Below are 17484 nucleotides of genomic sequence, written 5' to 3'. Positions count from 1 at the left end.
ATTGTATAGGGCCAAGAAGAATACAGTTTACTGCATGAGTAGTTACACTTAATGCAGAATGCTCCAGCTTGAAAGATGAAACTAGTTTTTTGCACAAATGAAGCTTAAAAAACTGTAGAGGCAGGAAACTTCTGGAAAAGACGCGCCCCCCCCCCCACCCCCCCCCCCCCCCCCCCCCCCCCCCCCCCCCCCCCCCACCCCCCCGTCTCTCCATACCTGAACCTGAGGCCATGGGCGAGAATCTTTGGGTGACTCGTGTATTTGCTGCTGCATAGAAACTAGAACACACTGTAGATCACTTAATCTTACGAATAAGCACAAAGAATTTTGAAAGGTACTGCAGAGGTAATCTGTGGCTAGCACTGGGAGTTCTGTTCATTCTTTTACTGGAGAAAACAAAGGGCTTTAGAGGCATGTTAAATGGAAATGATTAACACTTTGGCTTTAATTGGAATCTGGCAGAACTTCTTTCAGTATATTCTGTACCTTTGTGGGATGTTCACTGGTTTGGCTCTTTTGATCTGCCCCATTTTTATTCCTTGGATATTTCACTCTGAAGTTAGAAGGGTTGTGACTTTGTTGGTTTACAGATGTGATGCGGCAGAATTGCATTTTAGGTTTAAGAGCCTTGTTATAATGTAGCAAAATATACATCTAAAGCCTTCCTTATCAAGAAAAGTATAATCAAGCCCTCCTTAACACAGCTGACTGTGATTTCACTTAATACAAGAATATGAATTGACTACCTGCCCAGAACTGAATGTGACATAATTAAGTAAGTTGAAGTTTTGGTCAAGGTTCTAGTCAAAACATTTACCATTGAGTTTTTAGTTTTAGTATATCTAAACTTAGCACATTGAGTGTTTAATAGTTATGGATGAAGGATGTAAATATACTGCGTAAGTACACAGTATGCTAGCATGAGTTATGCAAATTGCACATGTGACTTATTCCATGTTCACCTTGGTAAACGTGCACAGTGATTCTGCAGTTTAACATTACTTTAGTCAACAGGTTCTTGTTCTGACTAGACACCTTACATACTGCTCAGGTGATCCTTGGCTTGTGAGTTCAGACGGCATGCATTTGCACAAACTGTTTAACTCTTTCCCCTTTCTAAGAGTGAAAAGGCAAAGGCGCCTGACCTGGTGCAGTTTCTCCTGGATTCCTGGCAGGGGAGTGAGAACCTCCGTCCATCCCTGCTCAAACCGAGCCAGCTGGTTCTGCAGCGAGGCAGTGTCAGCCCGCTTCACCTGGAGCAGCTGGTTCCCTGTGCTGATCACAGACGACTTCAGAGACGACTTGGCATCCACTTCCTTCATGAACTCCTGGAAAAAGAAGACAGAATAAAGTACATGTGGAGAAGAAAATGCAGATAACATCAGTGACTACTGCAATGCAAATGGGTTACAGGGTTATTGTGCTTGACTTTCAAAAATAACTTTTTGCCTGTACACATGTAGTGATTTACTAATGCCAGTAGCCAGTGCATTAAGCAAGAGTGCCCCCAGCTGTCACCGCACTAATCATTACTGTTGTATATCAAAAAATCATTAACAAGACTCACTGTGATTGAATGGATGCAAGACCACTGGCTCACAATGGAAACAGAACTGTTTGGTGTACGGTGAGTACATTAGAAATACTACATTTTATAACTTGATTAGACCTGCCATACAAATTTCTGGCAAATTGTAAGGGTTTCATCCATACGCAGTACACACTGGTGATGCCAACAACTGAAACTAAATCTTCGGTAACACTGAACTGGTTCTTAATCTAAATGAAATACGCATTCCACACTATAAGACAATATGAAATGCAGACAAGAAATATAATACAACTAATTGGTCTGGACTATAACAACATAGAACAGAAACAGATTCTGTAAAGTGTAACTTTTACATAAAATATCTAACACTGCATCAGCGGCTTGAGGCTGTCCAGTTCAACATGGATGAACGTGAATGATATATTTTTTGCTATGTTCATTGAAGTACAACTTTGCATGGAGTTGGCATGTAGTTTACAACATACAGTAACAACTGCATTTGAGATCAAAACTCAAAAATAACAAATTCTATTGAACTTTTGTTAGCCACATCTAATGTGCTTACTTGAAAATATCAACCAAACAAAACTGTATTTTCAAACCAAAACTACAGTGACCGACACTGCACCCACCAGGAATCGTCCGAGGTGATCTCTCACTTTCTCCAGATCCTGAGGCACACTGAGGGATTGCTGTTTCAAAGTCTTCAGTCTGTCCATTGCAGATGTCATCCACACGCTCAGCTCAATGGAGCCCTTCCTAAAGCTAGAGGGAAGAGAAAGAGGAGGTCATTGATAGCTGAACTTGTTATAAACATAGAATCAGTGACTACCTGGATTTGACTACCTGCTGATGTGAATGCAAATAATTCTGATCCACCAGGGGTTTAATCATGCTGTGTCAAATCTTTCAGCTTCCCAGTGCTTGGATCTAGTGTTATTGGTAATGTTAGATTGATTTGTTTTTCAATTGCTCTATCTACAGTATGTATTTGGTCCACTGTATAAATGGATCAGTGCAGTGTAAGGATATTTGTGGTTTCCTTGACAGTCTCTTTAAATAACTATTTTTAAAGTTTTCTCCCATATACTCTCCTGGTTTGCCAATTGTAAACATTATTACCAGCCCCAGAGTGATACTATTACAGTGCTCAATAAATCCTGGGGACCTGAAATTCTTCCTATTGAAAAGCTAATGAAACTGTTTAAGGAAGTTTTAGGGTGTCTATTTAAGTACAGACCTTATCCAGTATTTTGTTAGCATCTCTAAGCAGTGGCGGTCGTGGTCGACTCTATTCATTACAGTCAGCCACTTCTCCTCCAGCTGACGCAGAAGCGAATTCAGTTCTGTGCAGCTCACTGCTGTCAACAGTTTCTTCCCATTTGTTAGTGTATGGGAGAGTCTTGAGCAATTTTCATCCAGACTACCTTTAATTTGCTGCCAAATAAAGAAGATAATTTCTGTTTTTATTGAATGTTTCATTTAGTGCTGTGCGTCATCCAAAGAGTACCATGGCAACAACTTGTTCATTAAAATTATATTTAAGAATTAAATATATAAAGCACAGTGCTAATACCTGCATTTAAGGACAGAATTTTGTTATTTGTCTACCTCTCCTAAGCACAATGTTTTTTTACATTTTATAAGTTAGTAATTATAACCAATTATAGTTCCCTGAATGAAAGGGTCTGGTACCTGATAGATTGCAAGTCGCTCTAGTAATCTCTCTTCAGATTCCTCCACCAGTCCTACTGTAGGTATCCTGGCTTCCAGTTCCTGCAGCTGTTTTAAAAGCACTGTAGAACTTTTGTCAAACTGGGTCCAGGCCTAAGAAAACACATTTTCAATTTAAAAGATTCCCTACTCAAATTCACCCTTATAAAATTTTACTATAGTAAAAGCATAGAGGAGTGTAATAAAACACAGTGAAAGCATGGTATAGTAAAGCATACAGTATTAATAAACGAGGCAAAGCAGTGTCAACTATGGTAAATGCATAGTATAACCTCGGGAAAACCATAGTAAAACTGCAAAAATACTGAACAAAAATACTGTGGTAGACATTTATAAGGGTACTCTCCGCTCAAAATCAAAAAGTGAAATGGTGAGAAATGATATAACAATGTAAATCACCACAACGAAGGGTGAAATAAGAGCTTGTTGGGAATTTTTTCAAGAATATACAGTACAGTAGGGCTCTCCAACCCTGGTCCTGGACAGGCCCTATCCAGCAGGTTTTCTAGGTGTCTTTATCATCAGTAGCTAGGGATCTGGAACACCTGTTAATCTTGACTAATTAAGCCAATACTTGGTTCAATTAAGTAACTGAGAGATTGGCTGAAATGAAAACTAGCAGCCACAGTAGCTTTCCAGGACCTGGGTTGGAGACCCTTGCAGTACAGATTTCTTTAGGGACATTTCAAATGCATAATGTAGTTAGTGTGCAGCCACTGCAATAGAAACAGTTAAGGAATAAATAGTTAAAATGCTGCTGTACTTGTAACATGCTCTGGATGTGTATTCCATGCTGAAGAGCTTGCTGCTGGAGAGAGCGTATTTCTTCCACCAGATCCAACCAAAACTTGTCATGCTTCCTTGCCAAAGCTACTGGTACTTTCTGAGAGAACCTCTCCACAGCAGCCAGGTGGTTGCCAAGGTTATGGAAGTAATTCTGTAAAAAAGAAAAAATACAGTTCTAACTTTCTTGGTTATAAGAAGCCAAAAGACTGCATGGGGGTTCATTTAGGACAACGGTCACCAGAAAAGAAGTGATTTCATCCTCAAGAGAATCATTAATAACGTACCTACCAAACGCTTCAAATTGTGTGTGCGTCTCAGAACTGTTTAATATTTCTTCCCTGCGTATCTTATTAAGACTCTGTTATCTAATAAATCCACTGAAAAAAAATCAAATTGAATTTAACGCTTCTCGCATGCTGGTTTTACAAAGACCTAATTTATTTTCCATACTTTATGTTTCTTCAGGTGGTTCTTCAGCTCGGCACGGCTTGGCAGGACAAGGCGCTGGTTGCGGGCGAGTTTCTCGTGACCAGCGTCCACTAAGTTGGACAGGCCCTGTAACAGGCTCTCGTACTGAATCTCAGTGGTAAGGTTCTCTTTGAGTTCTTCTCGTCTGACTCTCAGGGTGCTCCATGTGTTGTCCAGTACATCCTGAGAGGGGCGAGAAAGGTCTAATGAAGAACCTGACCAAATCACCACTCTCATAGAAATGACTAATGGCACTGGAGAAACTAGAGTGACCGTCAGTATCACAACTCTGGGAGTTCACCGCTGAGTTAAGCAAACCTGTGCCGTTCATGGTGATGTGTTCCTGATTGTAACTTCAAATTAACACCAGGCCCTCCTACATCCTTACCTCCAGCTTACAGACCTCCTGAATGACAGCAGACTGGAGGTGAAGGCGCTCTCCCTGCTCCTTCAGAGCTGAGACCTGGCACTCCTCAGGAGGCAGGGCATACTCCAGCTGTTCAGCCACCTGAGGCATTGCGATAATTTAACAAGGGAATGACAGCAAACACGTACACTACAGTACCATTCGGCACAAATTGATATTTTCTGCACAGCAACATACCAAAGCAGGTCAGTGTCAAGGCTTTGCATACATGACATTTGGAGTTATTGAAAAATAAAAGAACAGTCCCTACTGTCATGCTAATATTTCAAAGGAAAAGTTACCAAAGTGGACCAGGTAGTAGTCTTAGTTATAACAGATTTTTTTTTTTTTTTCAGTGATGAGAACTAGAAGCATGCACACTGGTTTAGAGAGGCAAGCCAAAAGTAATACTCTATGAGGGTTAATATCATTATGGCTTGACTGAGTTTTTATAGCATCGCTAGACTGGATTTATACCAGACACTGTACTGTAGGTTACTTAACATATAGGCTTGGTTCATTGTTATTTGTTCGTGTCAGTATATAAAGGACAAGGACAATGAGGGTAACTGTAGTTACCTGCAGTTGCACAGCAATGCTTTGGCCACTTGCTTCATTTAAAACTTGTAGTAAAACAGACTTTTTATCACACAAGGAAGCATGCATCTGTCTTATCTCAGTCTGTGGGGTTAAACACATGGACGAGGTTATTATGACTACTAGCATCACAGCAGCAAGCCGCATTACCAAAGTCCAACATGCAAACTAATATCTAGGCAGGCTGATTCTGCCCTTAAACTTTGCTGCCCAACTTTGGTTTGCTCAAGATTAAATAAACATTTATATCTGATGTATAATATATCAAGATCCCCATGGAAATGATCTGCTATCTGATACTTCATTCATTTAACATCATAAAGTACAAAAAGGTAACTTCCGTGCCCTCTCAAACAGCAATGTCATTAAACACACCAAACACTCAGTGAGATCATGTCAACAGGTGCTCAAATGCTCCCCTATTGTGTAACTGACAAAAATACTTTTAACTGCTAAGGTAACAATTTATGATGACTTTTACACATAACTGCATGTTTGTCTATCTGTCTGCTTCACACCGCGCTGTTACATTATACAGATGTAGGACATACGTTTCAATATAAAAGTTGTGCAAGACTGCTTTATTGTAATCATATATGTATAAACATTACATTTCTGACCTGATAATCAGTGATGTGATTCAGTCTGGCCTGTAGCAGGGTGCTTCTGGAGGAGACAGAAGACTGAAGCAGGCAGAGGCAGGACTGTAAACTGTTGAGGCAGGCAGACAGCACAGCCTCCTCTCCACCAGCGAGGCTGACACACTGGACCAAGGGCTCTTTTGAGCTGCTTAGTTCAGTGTGCAGGTCATCTAATTCCATAGGGAGGTTCTGAAAAAGAAGACAATGTTTTTTTTTTTTTTTAACATTATTTGAACATACACATTCAAATGTATACATAGAAGCAAACCCAATCCATTAGAACAACAGGTTCATCTTTAAATACCCCCCTCTCCCCAAATCTTTAACGAGTGGAAGAAATAGTTGTCCTAATTGTGAGAGTAACAAACACTTTTTTTTTTCAATGAAAAGGGTTTCTGGCACAACAGTCATGACTGTCTCCAGGTTACTGAACTTACCTCCAGTTGTGAGAGATGCAGTTTTGCATCTTCCCTCGACATCTCGTAACAGCCGGATATCATGTCTTCAATGCAGCTGAAGCTTAGATTAGTTCCATTCAAAACATTGTGAAGATTTTGATCCAGTTTAGAACATGATTCTTTTGAAGGACAGGCCTAAATAATAAATAAATACATACATACATAAATAAATGTGTTTTTTTGTACTTTGCAATTGTCTTTTTATTGTTTTCCAGGACCCCTTGTAAATGAGGACTCAGTCTCAATGGGTACATTTATTGGTTAAACAAATAAAAAAGAAAGAAAGAAAGAAACTATGATATACTGCTCAAGGTCAAATGGAGTGATATATGTTTTTAGACAGGGTCTCTAGTTTCATCATCCATGAGACTAATTTTTTTCCCATTAGTTCACCAGAAAAATTACTGACACCCAAACTAGTTCCTCACTGCACAGCATTTCTAACATAAATTTGCCACAGCAGTGGAAAAAAAACCTCTATAAAGTCTATAACCTGCCTGACTTTCCTTGACCATGGACAGACAGATTAATTATTAAGCAGCAAACTGCTCGCAAAGTTAGATACAGTCTAGATGATATACTATAAAACATTCTACCACATCATTCCTCAAATGAGCCCCACTGTTATGCTACATATGTTTTGATTACACTATGCTTTTTAATGTCTTTACCTGTGACAGGATGACAGTGGCTTCCTGGCTGAGTTCTCTCAGCTGAATTATATATGTTTTTAACTCCAGCACATTAGGTGATCTGATGTTGTAAATTGCCAATTTATCAGCAATGGGGCAACTTCTTATTGTTACTGATACCTAAAAGCAAGTGCAAAATGCATGTCAGTGCCTTCATCCCCAGCCAGGGCAACTAATACAAAATTAGAGCTAAAAGTAACATGAACAGGTAGTGCAAGTGTTACATGAATAAATACAAAAAACATACAGGCTCCATATACACACAGATTAGGGGCTAAAAATAGGTATTTTAAGATATTTCACAATATTTATTAAAAGCAGAAAAATAGTCACATTTTAAAATGGTTACTTTTCTGTAGAGTTAGTAAATGTTCCTAAATATTTAAATGCTTACCTGAAAAATACTAAATGACTTGGTAATGGGTACATTTTACAGAAACTGTGAAATCAGTGACCATGAAACCATGGAACAAATACAGCCTTATTGTGACACACTCAGTAACTACTGGTTCTCAAGTGTGACATAGTGTCTCCTTCTAAAACTGAATTTCTATCTTCACTTGACAGTTCTCTCAGTTTCACTTGACAATACTGGTATTTATTTACCTTTTTTTTAACTCCTATCTCTAACCTACAGCTACGGCCAAAAGTTTTTAATCACTTAGATTTTGGGACTGAGACATTATTTAAAAAAATAAATAAAATTAAGTATATGGAAATCTACAAAGCAGTATGTAATTCAGCATGTTAATGTAGCATTAATCATTTGACTTTATGAAGCAAAATTAGTTAATTCTATAGATTGATCCAAAACATTTGGCCACAGCTGTATTGTGCTTCTCCTCGAAAATACGTACTGACCTGAGAAAACAAGTCTTGATGAGCAGTTTCTTCCAATGTCTTCAGTTTGGAGGATAAGCTATTCTGAAGGAGCTGCCACTTTGCGCTGGTTTGGTCCTCAGACTGATGGGCTGATGCTTCAATTCCTGTTAACGGTTTAATGAATCTCCCCTCGGGGGACTTTGAAACTTCATCTGAGGTCCTAGTGAGGAATAAGGAAAATCAAATATTGCTAAATACATTGGTATTGTTTTTTTTAGAGAAATACTGATTGGAAATTGGATAGGAATCTCTTCAGTAGACTAATTTCACTGCATGTTATCAATAGGAGATGATTAACTTTTTACAGGGGTCTGCAGGTACAAAGGAACTCATTTGACCTATGAACTCGCAACTCTTTGAAAACCAAACCCCAAAGGCCAAAGCATGGCACAGTGTTAGGTCATTTTAGTGCAGAAGCCTACTTGTTACCGTGACAATTCAATCTGTGATCCAAGCTTCTTTATAGATCAGGAATTAATAAAAAATGAAGGAGTTGCTTTTTCAGACTACATGAATCACTAGACCTTCAGCAATATGTTAAATATGCACTTTGGAACTTTTGTTTATTTTTAAAACCACTCTGGTTATTGGGTGCATTAACGTTATGCTTTAGTTTTGTTCCTGAAACAGAAACTCTAAATCTACTTTCTCTGCTCTTGTACCTGCACTGGCATCCAGATACACAACCACACACCACTGTAGATTGACAGTTTTTAATATCTTACAGCGCAAGTTCAGCCTATAAATGTTTGATGTCCTAACATGCCATTCAGTAGATTTGCATGGTGATTTTGCAGTTTACCTTGGTTTTCTTGTGCTAACAATGCTTTTCCATGCACGTCTGTGATTTTTCATTCTTGTCTGTGCTTTCCTGTGCTTTCACTATCCTTTACTTCATGCTGCTATGCTTTTGCCATGCAATACTGAAGTAAACTTTAATAAGGGTTCGATGACTTATTTAGTTGCTATATGAATGCTCTATGTGTTCTTGCTGTTTCTGACGGGGAAGGGATGAGCAACACGGGCAAAGCTAACACACCGGTCAGCACTCTCAATGTATGGATTACTGTTGGAAACCATTTAGGTGACTGGGCTCGTCCTCTATCTAGATTGTTGCTCGGCATGAATGCCACATCTGTCTTGCCAGGAAAAAAAAAATATTTTGAAGCATTTTTAAAAAGGTAAAAAAAATAGCAATAAACAACTACAGACTCGATTCTAAAAGCTCTTTGCTCCATAGTCATTTGCACAATTATTTCTGAAAGGAAATAACGCCCCCAAATAAATGTTATCAAACCAGACATTTAATTTAGTGACCCCTAAGTGGTTTTGAGTGGCTCCATATCTAGTTTTAAAAATTGTAATTAGTGTCCCGTCCCGTCCCGTCCCCCCCCTTTCAGAAAATGACTTTGAGTTCCTGGTCCTTAGCTGCAGATTGGGACAGTTCATATATTGTTCTGAGTGGTTTCTCTTAGTGGCATTGCTTTAAAATGGGTCTAGGTCTTTTTTTTTTATTATATTTGTGTGTGCTATAAAGATAAATAAAATTAAATCCAATTGTATGATACCTTAAAGTAGGCTGTCGCTGTGTGTCAGCTCCCTGCTTCTGCAGCAGCATCCTCTCTCCGTGCAGGGCTAAGTACTTTGTTAGGTCTTTCTGTTCATTCAGCTCCAATTCCAGCTCCTATGAAGCATATTACCATGTAGGAGGCATTATCAACTCACAAAGCACTCAAATTATCATGCCTAATGGACTATGTGGCATTATTTAACAACAACCCCAACTCTGTTTATGCCAGCGTCAGTCAACAACGAGACAGTAATTAGGGTGTAACAAGCAAGTTCAGACAGTTGTTATAAAGCCCCTGCTCATCTTTGCAAAACACGGATATATAATTTAGTTCATTATGAGATTAAATGTTCTTTGCATTAACCTAAAAGCATTCATCCGAGTAGACCTTTAGAAACATAATTCGTGGCATGAGCACATGGCACACCACAGCGACGCTTATAACACACATTGGGTTGGTCTGTACATTCTGGTAAGAGCTTCAGCATTTTGTTGTCGTAAAGCATTAGTTAGCCAGTAAATGCACAGCAATACACTTCCAAGAATGCAAACTGGTTATGAATAGGGCAGTTCTACACAATGTTGGTTAGAATTATCCAATTTCAAACACTTGCTTATTCAAATGTTACACTCAAAAGGAGATTATACAACTGCTATCATATAAAAAAATTTTCACTTAGTAATGTATTACATATTTCACTTAATAATGTGTACTGTATATAGGCGTATGCATATATATATCATTTATTATTATATATATATATATATATATATATATATATATATTATATATATCATATATATATATATATATATATATATATATATATATATATATATATCTCCATGTGTTGCATGTTTATTATCCTTGTGTATGGGGAATGCTATATCCTGGTTCTGATAATCTCAGACCGTTACTAAAAAAACACAGAAAATAAAAAAAATTGTTTTTAAACCATGGTAGTGATGTATAATTGTCAAAAAGAAAACAGAGATCCACTTATACATATTGAATTGTTAGGGCCAGTATCAATGATATTATATTATATAGTGTATCCAGGAACTTGAATAGTATACCCAGATTCATTATTAATTAATACATTTTTTTTTTTTTTAATATTGCAACAGCAAAAAGGACTTTTTACACTTCTTACTTTAATGTTCCCTCAATGGAACCATGTGCACACCTCAGAGGTTCCTAGCAACCATTTGTTTGTGGAAAAGTGGAAAAGTTACTTAGCCATTTTCTTAGATGGGAGTTATCAGTGAGGGGCAGGTTAGTTCTACCTTGATATAAAAAATCAGAGACTGTTGTACCTTTTGCTGTTGCAGGCTGTCCTGACGGCTCAGTTTTGTCTTCGCCGAGGCCAGCATCTCTTGCACACTTGCACTGCGGCGCAGGGGGGTCTCACTGCGATGCTTGCCATCCTGTGTACAGACAAGAATCGCCAGCAACCTCTCTTATCTGTCTGATCTTCAAATAACACACCTGCTCAGGCCTGTTACGACTTACACACTGAATGGCAGGGTTAAATCACTGCACACCTTATTACCAAATGAAAGCTCTTTGTTGTATTAAGAGTTTACATTTTACGTTTTCTGAAGCACAAGCCTCGAAAGAGAATGACATTGTAAGGGCCAGGTTAGGAAGATGTGTTAACTAGATATGGTTAACTGCAACCAGCAATGTGATGTTATATAACTGTTATATAACTTTCGAGTTTTTAAAACTATGGTTTTCATTAAGAAGTGGATATCAGTGACAGGAAGCAACAGTAACTTTCCCTCTACATCTAGAAGCGTTGTATTTGAAATACCTGCACATCACAAACGTATGTATAAAAAATATATGAGATATAAGCTTTACTTTAAGTAGAGGGGACTGCAACGTTAACATCAAAAGTGGGGGGTATTTTTTGCCCTGTTGTGCTTCACACACATTTCTCATAGTATATGCTTTTAAATCTACCCTTTCATGCACTGACAACTATTGCAAGGAAGCCGACAAGAGGGGTAACAATAGCAGTAAATGCTGTACCTGCTCCTCGTTGTGGCGTTCCTGCAGCAGCATCTGAAATTTCACCAGGCTGGACTTGAGGCCCTCGAGCTTGGAGGAGAGAGCCTCTGCCTCCTGGTGTGTGCTGGCCGTGCCCTCCTGACACCAGGTCTCTTCCTGCTGGGCCAGGTCTGACAGGAAGGCTACCTTCTGCTCAATCTCCAGGAATATGCTCTGATTAATTAACAAAAACAAAAACGAGTTCTTCAAGGTGGTGCAATATGCCTTTAACATTTTCTTTTATTATTCTTTTTTTCATGTTTAATATTCAAAATATTTAATGTGCAAGGAGTTAAAATATTGGAAATATTTTGCCTACTCCATTCTGTTATAATAACCTTGTTTCACCGTGATAAAACACATTCATATTAAATACAAAACCACAGGAAAAGCATGGTAAAGTTTGAAAAATGACATACAAAAAAATGACATACAAATTTGACATGGTAAATGCTTTTAAGGGTACTCTTCAACATTCAACATTATTACTTTTTTGAAAATCGCTGATATCATATCCCCTTATACAATATATAAAATTTGGGTATCATTTTACAGCATATAAAATAGATTACACCGTGTAACAATTTTTTTGTTTTTTTTTGTTCCTGGGTAGTAAGTGTTATTTCTTATTTGCTTATGCCTCAAAAGTATAGAAAATGGCTATTATTCCCCACATACTTTGCTTTTGTGACCAGGATAGTGATATTTCAAAATATCAGTATTTCCAATGGGAAAACGGGCAAATGTGTATTTACAGTATAATAGTAAATCTCGAAAAACTACTCACTTCTAAATCTTTTGCAGTCATTTTTGTATTACTTTAGTATAAATACATGTTAATTTGGATTCATATGTTGTTTTTTCTGACTTTATGTGAACGAAAAGACACACATTTGCCCGTTTTCCCATTGGAAATAGTGATATTTTGAAATATCACTGTCCTGGTCACAAAAGCAAAGTTTGTGGGGAATAATAGCCATTTTCTATACATTTGAGGCATAAGCAATTAGGAAATAACACTTACTACCCAGGAACAAAAATCGTGTTACATAGTGTTATCAACCCACAATGAATAAAGAAGCAGCACCACATGTTTGTAAATATTAGATTGTATACGATATATAATATATATATATATATATATATATATATATAACACATATGTGTGTGTGTGTGTGTGTGTGTGTGTGTTTATGGGTGGTAGGGGTAGGTAGGTGTGATGTGCTTTTCTGAAGTATATCAGTAATATAAATGAGCTCAACTCCTTTGTAATCCACCACTGGCCTTGACAGTTGTTAAACTCATGAAAATTTAATTGCTCTCACTTTCAGATTTTGCTCCCCTATCACCTGAGTAATAGGATCTCTCTGTAGCACAATAACTTATTGAAAACACAGCAGATTAAGCTGCAAATTGATGGGGGCATTTTACAATGAAAGCTAAAGCTGTTGCAACAGATAATTATCCAGTGCTTTTAAAATTGTGTCTATAAAGATGATAAGAGTTACAAAGAGTGGCGTATGTTACAGTAACAAAGACTACTCAGAGAAGCTGCACTGGATTACTAAAGGCAGTTGTATAATCTCCTTTTAAGTGTGACATTTGAACAAGCAGTGCTTGAAATTGGATCATTCTAAGCAGCACTGTTGAGAATGTCCCTATTGTGTAATATTAGTGTAAAAAGTCCTTTTTGCTGTTGCAATATTAAAAAAAAAAAAAAATGTATTAATTAATAATGAATCTGGGTATACTATTCAAGTTCCTGGATACACTATATAATATAATATCATTGACACTGGCCCTAACAATTCAATATGTGTAAGTGGATCTCTATTTTCTTTTTGACAATTATACATCACTACCATGGTTTAAAAACAATTTTTTTATTTTCTGTGTTTTTTTAGTAACGGTCTGAGATTATCAGAACCAGGATATAGCATTCCCCATACACAAGGATAATAAACATGCAACACATGGAGAAATAAATAAATATATATATATAGTATATATATATATATATATATATATATACTGTGTATATATATATATATATATATATATATATATATATATATATGATGATATATATACAGTACACATTATTAAGTGAAATATGTATATAGTGTAAAAAAGTTTTATATGATAGCAGTTGTATAATCTCCTTTTAAGTGTGACATTTGAACAAGCAGTGCTTGAAATTGGATAATTCTAAGCAGCACTATTGAGAATGTCCCTATTCATAAGCAGTTTGCATTCAAGGATGTGCACTGGCTTTCATTTACTGGCATAATAATGCTTTATGAAAGCAAGCCATATTCTTTTATTAGTGTGAACAGCTGACAAAATAATCACACCCAAAAACCACCAGGAGAAAAAATACATTTTGTATAGTATGCTTTCAGTTTTGCTGAAGGAAATACACTTTGAGTTTCATGCATCAGTGCACACAAAAAACTAAATTTACAAACCTGTCAATTTGTAACCAAGTATGACACTGACGCCAGCTAAAGTCTAACTGTTTTTTTTAATGGCCACTTAATGTGCTAGACTCTAGTAGGACTCTGCTATATGGACTAAGGTTCATACACTACATTGACACTGTTGAATATAAAAGCAAACTGTTGCACATTATTTTGCAGTGTAGGACCAGTCGAACTAGAAATCAGCATAAACAACTCTAGCTGTTTCATAGTTCTCTCTAGAGACAAAGGATTTCACATACAACCAACCCGTATTCATTTAAAGATTAGTTAAAGCTACAGTACCTGGACACTGCTTAGAAACAAACATGTGAATAATGCAAAGTCTTTGGGAGGCGCGCTTGCTTCAGCTGCACCCACTTCTGTAAACAGGATTATATGCCTATACCACCAGGATAAAGATTAAGAAGTTGTTTGTATAACTCTACTTTTTAATGCACTGTACTGTGGTATTTGCATTGTTTCCGGGACTCAAATCCCATTCTTTTTTACTATTTACTCTGACTACTAAAAACTATTTAATAAAAGATGCTTAGGATGTCCTTGTTGTCACTGGGCTTCACATTATGCTTGAGCTGTCTTTTTTTATCAAGCTTGGTAGTGCTTTTACAGGCTTTTCCAGGGTGAAAGGCACAATTCCCGATGCCATAGCACACAATAGTAAATATTTATAAGGATGTTGAAGTTTAGTCACACATAATCAGACACGGATAGCAATCCTTATCTTGAAGAGGTGTACATTTTTTGCCACTTGAAAAAGAACAAATACACCTGCAGCTGTAAAGGAAGGCTTTTCCAACGTTTCCAGAACAGAGAATGCATACTTTGACCTCTTTACCTGACACATGAGAAGCTGCTGCTCCACACTTTGCTGCATTTCCGTGTCCGGGCGGTCAGCCCTGAAGGTCGCCGTGGCTTTCTCCAGCCAAAACTGGAGCTGGGCTGCCCGCTCCCGGCAGACATGGAGTATACTGTGAGGCTCAGGTCTGCCTGGCAACTGCTGCAGCTCACCTGGTCCTGCCTGCGAGTCAAGGAATAAAGGAAGTAAACAACTGGTCTGCCGGCAAGGGGTGTGTCACTGAGCACTAAATACTTGCAGAGCAACCTTACTCTCTTCGTGCCGTTCACAATCGATTCATTTCCTGACTTAAAATGATAACAAGCTCCTAAGTCTGCTGGAAACAAACTAGTAATTTACATGAAGCCGTGGTCATGTGGTTGCATTCTCTTGTTTCTATGCAGGAGATTTGCATGTTCTCAAGCAGGAAGGACATGATAGTGTCAACAAATCAGACAGTGGGGGATACCTGTATTGTATACTACCTAATGTTTGCATTCCTCCTCACTACTGCAGGGAACTGAATGTACCAGCACAAAATCAAATCAAGGAAATGATCTATGGGGAAGAAATGGCATCATTCATTTGTGTATTCCACATGTCCCCATATAAAGACTAACTAATCCAGTCCAGGTTTTTACTCCAAGCAGGTTCTAGTGTAGTTGAAACTGCTAAGAGGTAATTCACTAATTTAGGACCTGGTTGGAATAAAGACCAGGACTGGAATAAATCTCGAGGGCAGGAGTTGTGTACCATTGCTTTATACCATAAGTGTACAGTCAGACCTGATTTATACAAAAACACTCCCCACTGTTGAAAGTAATTAGTGAACAAAGCAAAGCCTAAAATACAATACTTATTTTTATTTTGTTTTGCACACCCAGTGGCTAGTGAATTTCAAACTGTATTGCAGAATATTAGTAACATGTTCTTGCTTCTTTCAAATAAAGGCCTCAAACCATTCGGTTCATGCAGTTGAGACTGGTCTCAAAGAAGAGAAGCTGCAAGACAGGATGGAGTCACAGTTGTCTAGCAGGTAGAGAAGAGGTGAAGGCTCAAGGAAATGCAAACAAAAGATAAGACTCAACTTGGGGTAATGTAAGAGAGGCCACAACACCCGTGACAGGCCCACTTTTAAAAAACTGTTTTCAATAAAGATTCTCCCTTTTTAAGTCTTAACTCATCGTTGCTGTGGAAGCATTCATGTACTCTTTATTTTTCAATCTTTTTTAAAGATGTCATTGAGTATACAGACCTCTTCATGAGGGACAGGCTGCATGCTGTTGTTTTCACCGTCTTCTGCTTCCAGTTGAACTGAAGATGTATTCTCAGTATTTAGATCTTCTGGAGTATGATGTTCTTCAGGTTCCTATCAAACAAGTGTATTATTGTGGAGATTATTAGAATAACAATCTGATGAACACCAGCATAGATCTTTCACTTGAAAGCTTTCTAAAATCAACAGCATTTAACCTGGAACATGTTTAATGGATTGCATTGACTTAGTACAGTGCATTGGGGCCAGTAATAGTACCTGCATTGTTATAAAACACTGTTCATTTAAAATAACATCAAAAGTAAAAAAAAAAAAAAAAACACACACATACTGCATATCAGGGCTGTCTAATCCCGGTCCAGGAGGTGTATTCCACTCCAGGTTTAACAAGTAGAATGAGACAGTTAACTACTTTAGAGTCTGGACGGAGATTGAATTGGTTCAATTAAACCATTTAGAACAGGGTTGGAACAAAGACCAGGACTGGAAAACCCAGCTTTGGCCACCCCTATTGCATACAGCATACTTTACACCAGGGCTACTCAACCCTGGTCCTGGAGGGTCGCTGTCCCTCCTGGTTTTTGTTCCAACTGTACCCTAGATGACTTAACTGGACCAATTAAGTGCTTATTAAAAGTTTAATTGGTCAAAATAATCAATTTAGTGTACAGTTAGAACAAAAACCAGGACGGACAGCAGCCCTCCAGGACCAGGGTTGAGCATCCCTGCTTTATACCATAATTGCACTGCTTCAAAGTAATTAGTGAACAAAGCAAAGCCTAAAATACAATACTTACAAAACTGAGAACGCTGCGTACCATTTCTTGAGGAATAGCTTGTGTTTCACACATTTCATTATTGTCTGGTCTCATTTGCACTGTGTCCACAGCAGTTGCATCTTCACTGGTAAAAGTTTCCTCATGTTCCTAAATAATACAACTCAGAGGTAGTTTGTACACAAAGACTGCACATGACATTTCACTATCACCTTCCCCTGACAGAGACAGGAACTCCTCAGCCACAACACCTGTGACAGGCCCATCAAAGA

At 37.9% G+C, this 17484-nt stretch overlaps 1 protein-coding gene across 4 annotated transcripts in view; it reads right to left on the bottom strand.

The window, feature by feature from the left end:
- LOC121329721 (nesprin-2-like) overlaps positions 1 to 17484 on the bottom strand; it is a 99938-nt gene that overhangs the window by 34585 nt on the left and 47869 nt on the right. For 3 of the 4 annotated variants that reach the window (XM_041275423.1, XM_041275422.1, XM_041275425.1), the window contains 18 exons: positions 17234 to 17362; positions 16416 to 16529; positions 15161 to 15343; positions 11825 to 12016; positions 11104 to 11214; positions 9785 to 9900; positions 8196 to 8376; positions 7314 to 7454; positions 6622 to 6777; positions 6164 to 6373; positions 5526 to 5627; positions 4929 to 5048; positions 4523 to 4723; positions 4050 to 4223; positions 3248 to 3379; positions 2793 to 2989; positions 2185 to 2317; positions 1146 to 1328 (listed from right to left, as the gene is read on the bottom strand). In XM_041275423.1, the coding sequence (XP_041131357.1) occupies positions 1146 to 1328; positions 2185 to 2317; positions 2793 to 2989; positions 3248 to 3379; positions 4050 to 4223; positions 4523 to 4723; positions 4929 to 5048; positions 5526 to 5627; positions 6164 to 6373; positions 6622 to 6777; positions 7314 to 7454; positions 8196 to 8376; positions 9785 to 9900; positions 11104 to 11214; positions 11825 to 12016; positions 15161 to 15343; positions 16416 to 16529; positions 17234 to 17362 (2775 nt within the window). The remainder of the gene's footprint in view (positions 1 to 1145; positions 1329 to 2184; positions 2318 to 2792; positions 2990 to 3247; positions 3380 to 4049; positions 4224 to 4522; positions 4724 to 4928; positions 5049 to 5525; positions 5628 to 6163; positions 6374 to 6621; positions 6778 to 7313; positions 7455 to 8195; positions 8377 to 9784; positions 9901 to 11103; positions 11215 to 11824; positions 12017 to 15160; positions 15344 to 16415; positions 16530 to 17233; positions 17363 to 17484) is intronic. The other variant, XM_041275424.1, reaches the window with a different exon arrangement.

The sequence above is a fragment of the Polyodon spathula genome, chromosome 17 (assembly GCF_017654505.1).
Source record: "Polyodon spathula isolate WHYD16114869_AA chromosome 17, ASM1765450v1, whole genome shotgun sequence".
In the NCBI taxonomy this organism is placed as follows: Eukaryota; Metazoa; Chordata; class Actinopteri; order Acipenseriformes; family Polyodontidae; genus Polyodon; species Polyodon spathula.
The sequence above is the reverse complement of the archived record's forward strand: the minus strand, read 5'-3'. Positions and strand labels throughout refer to the sequence as shown.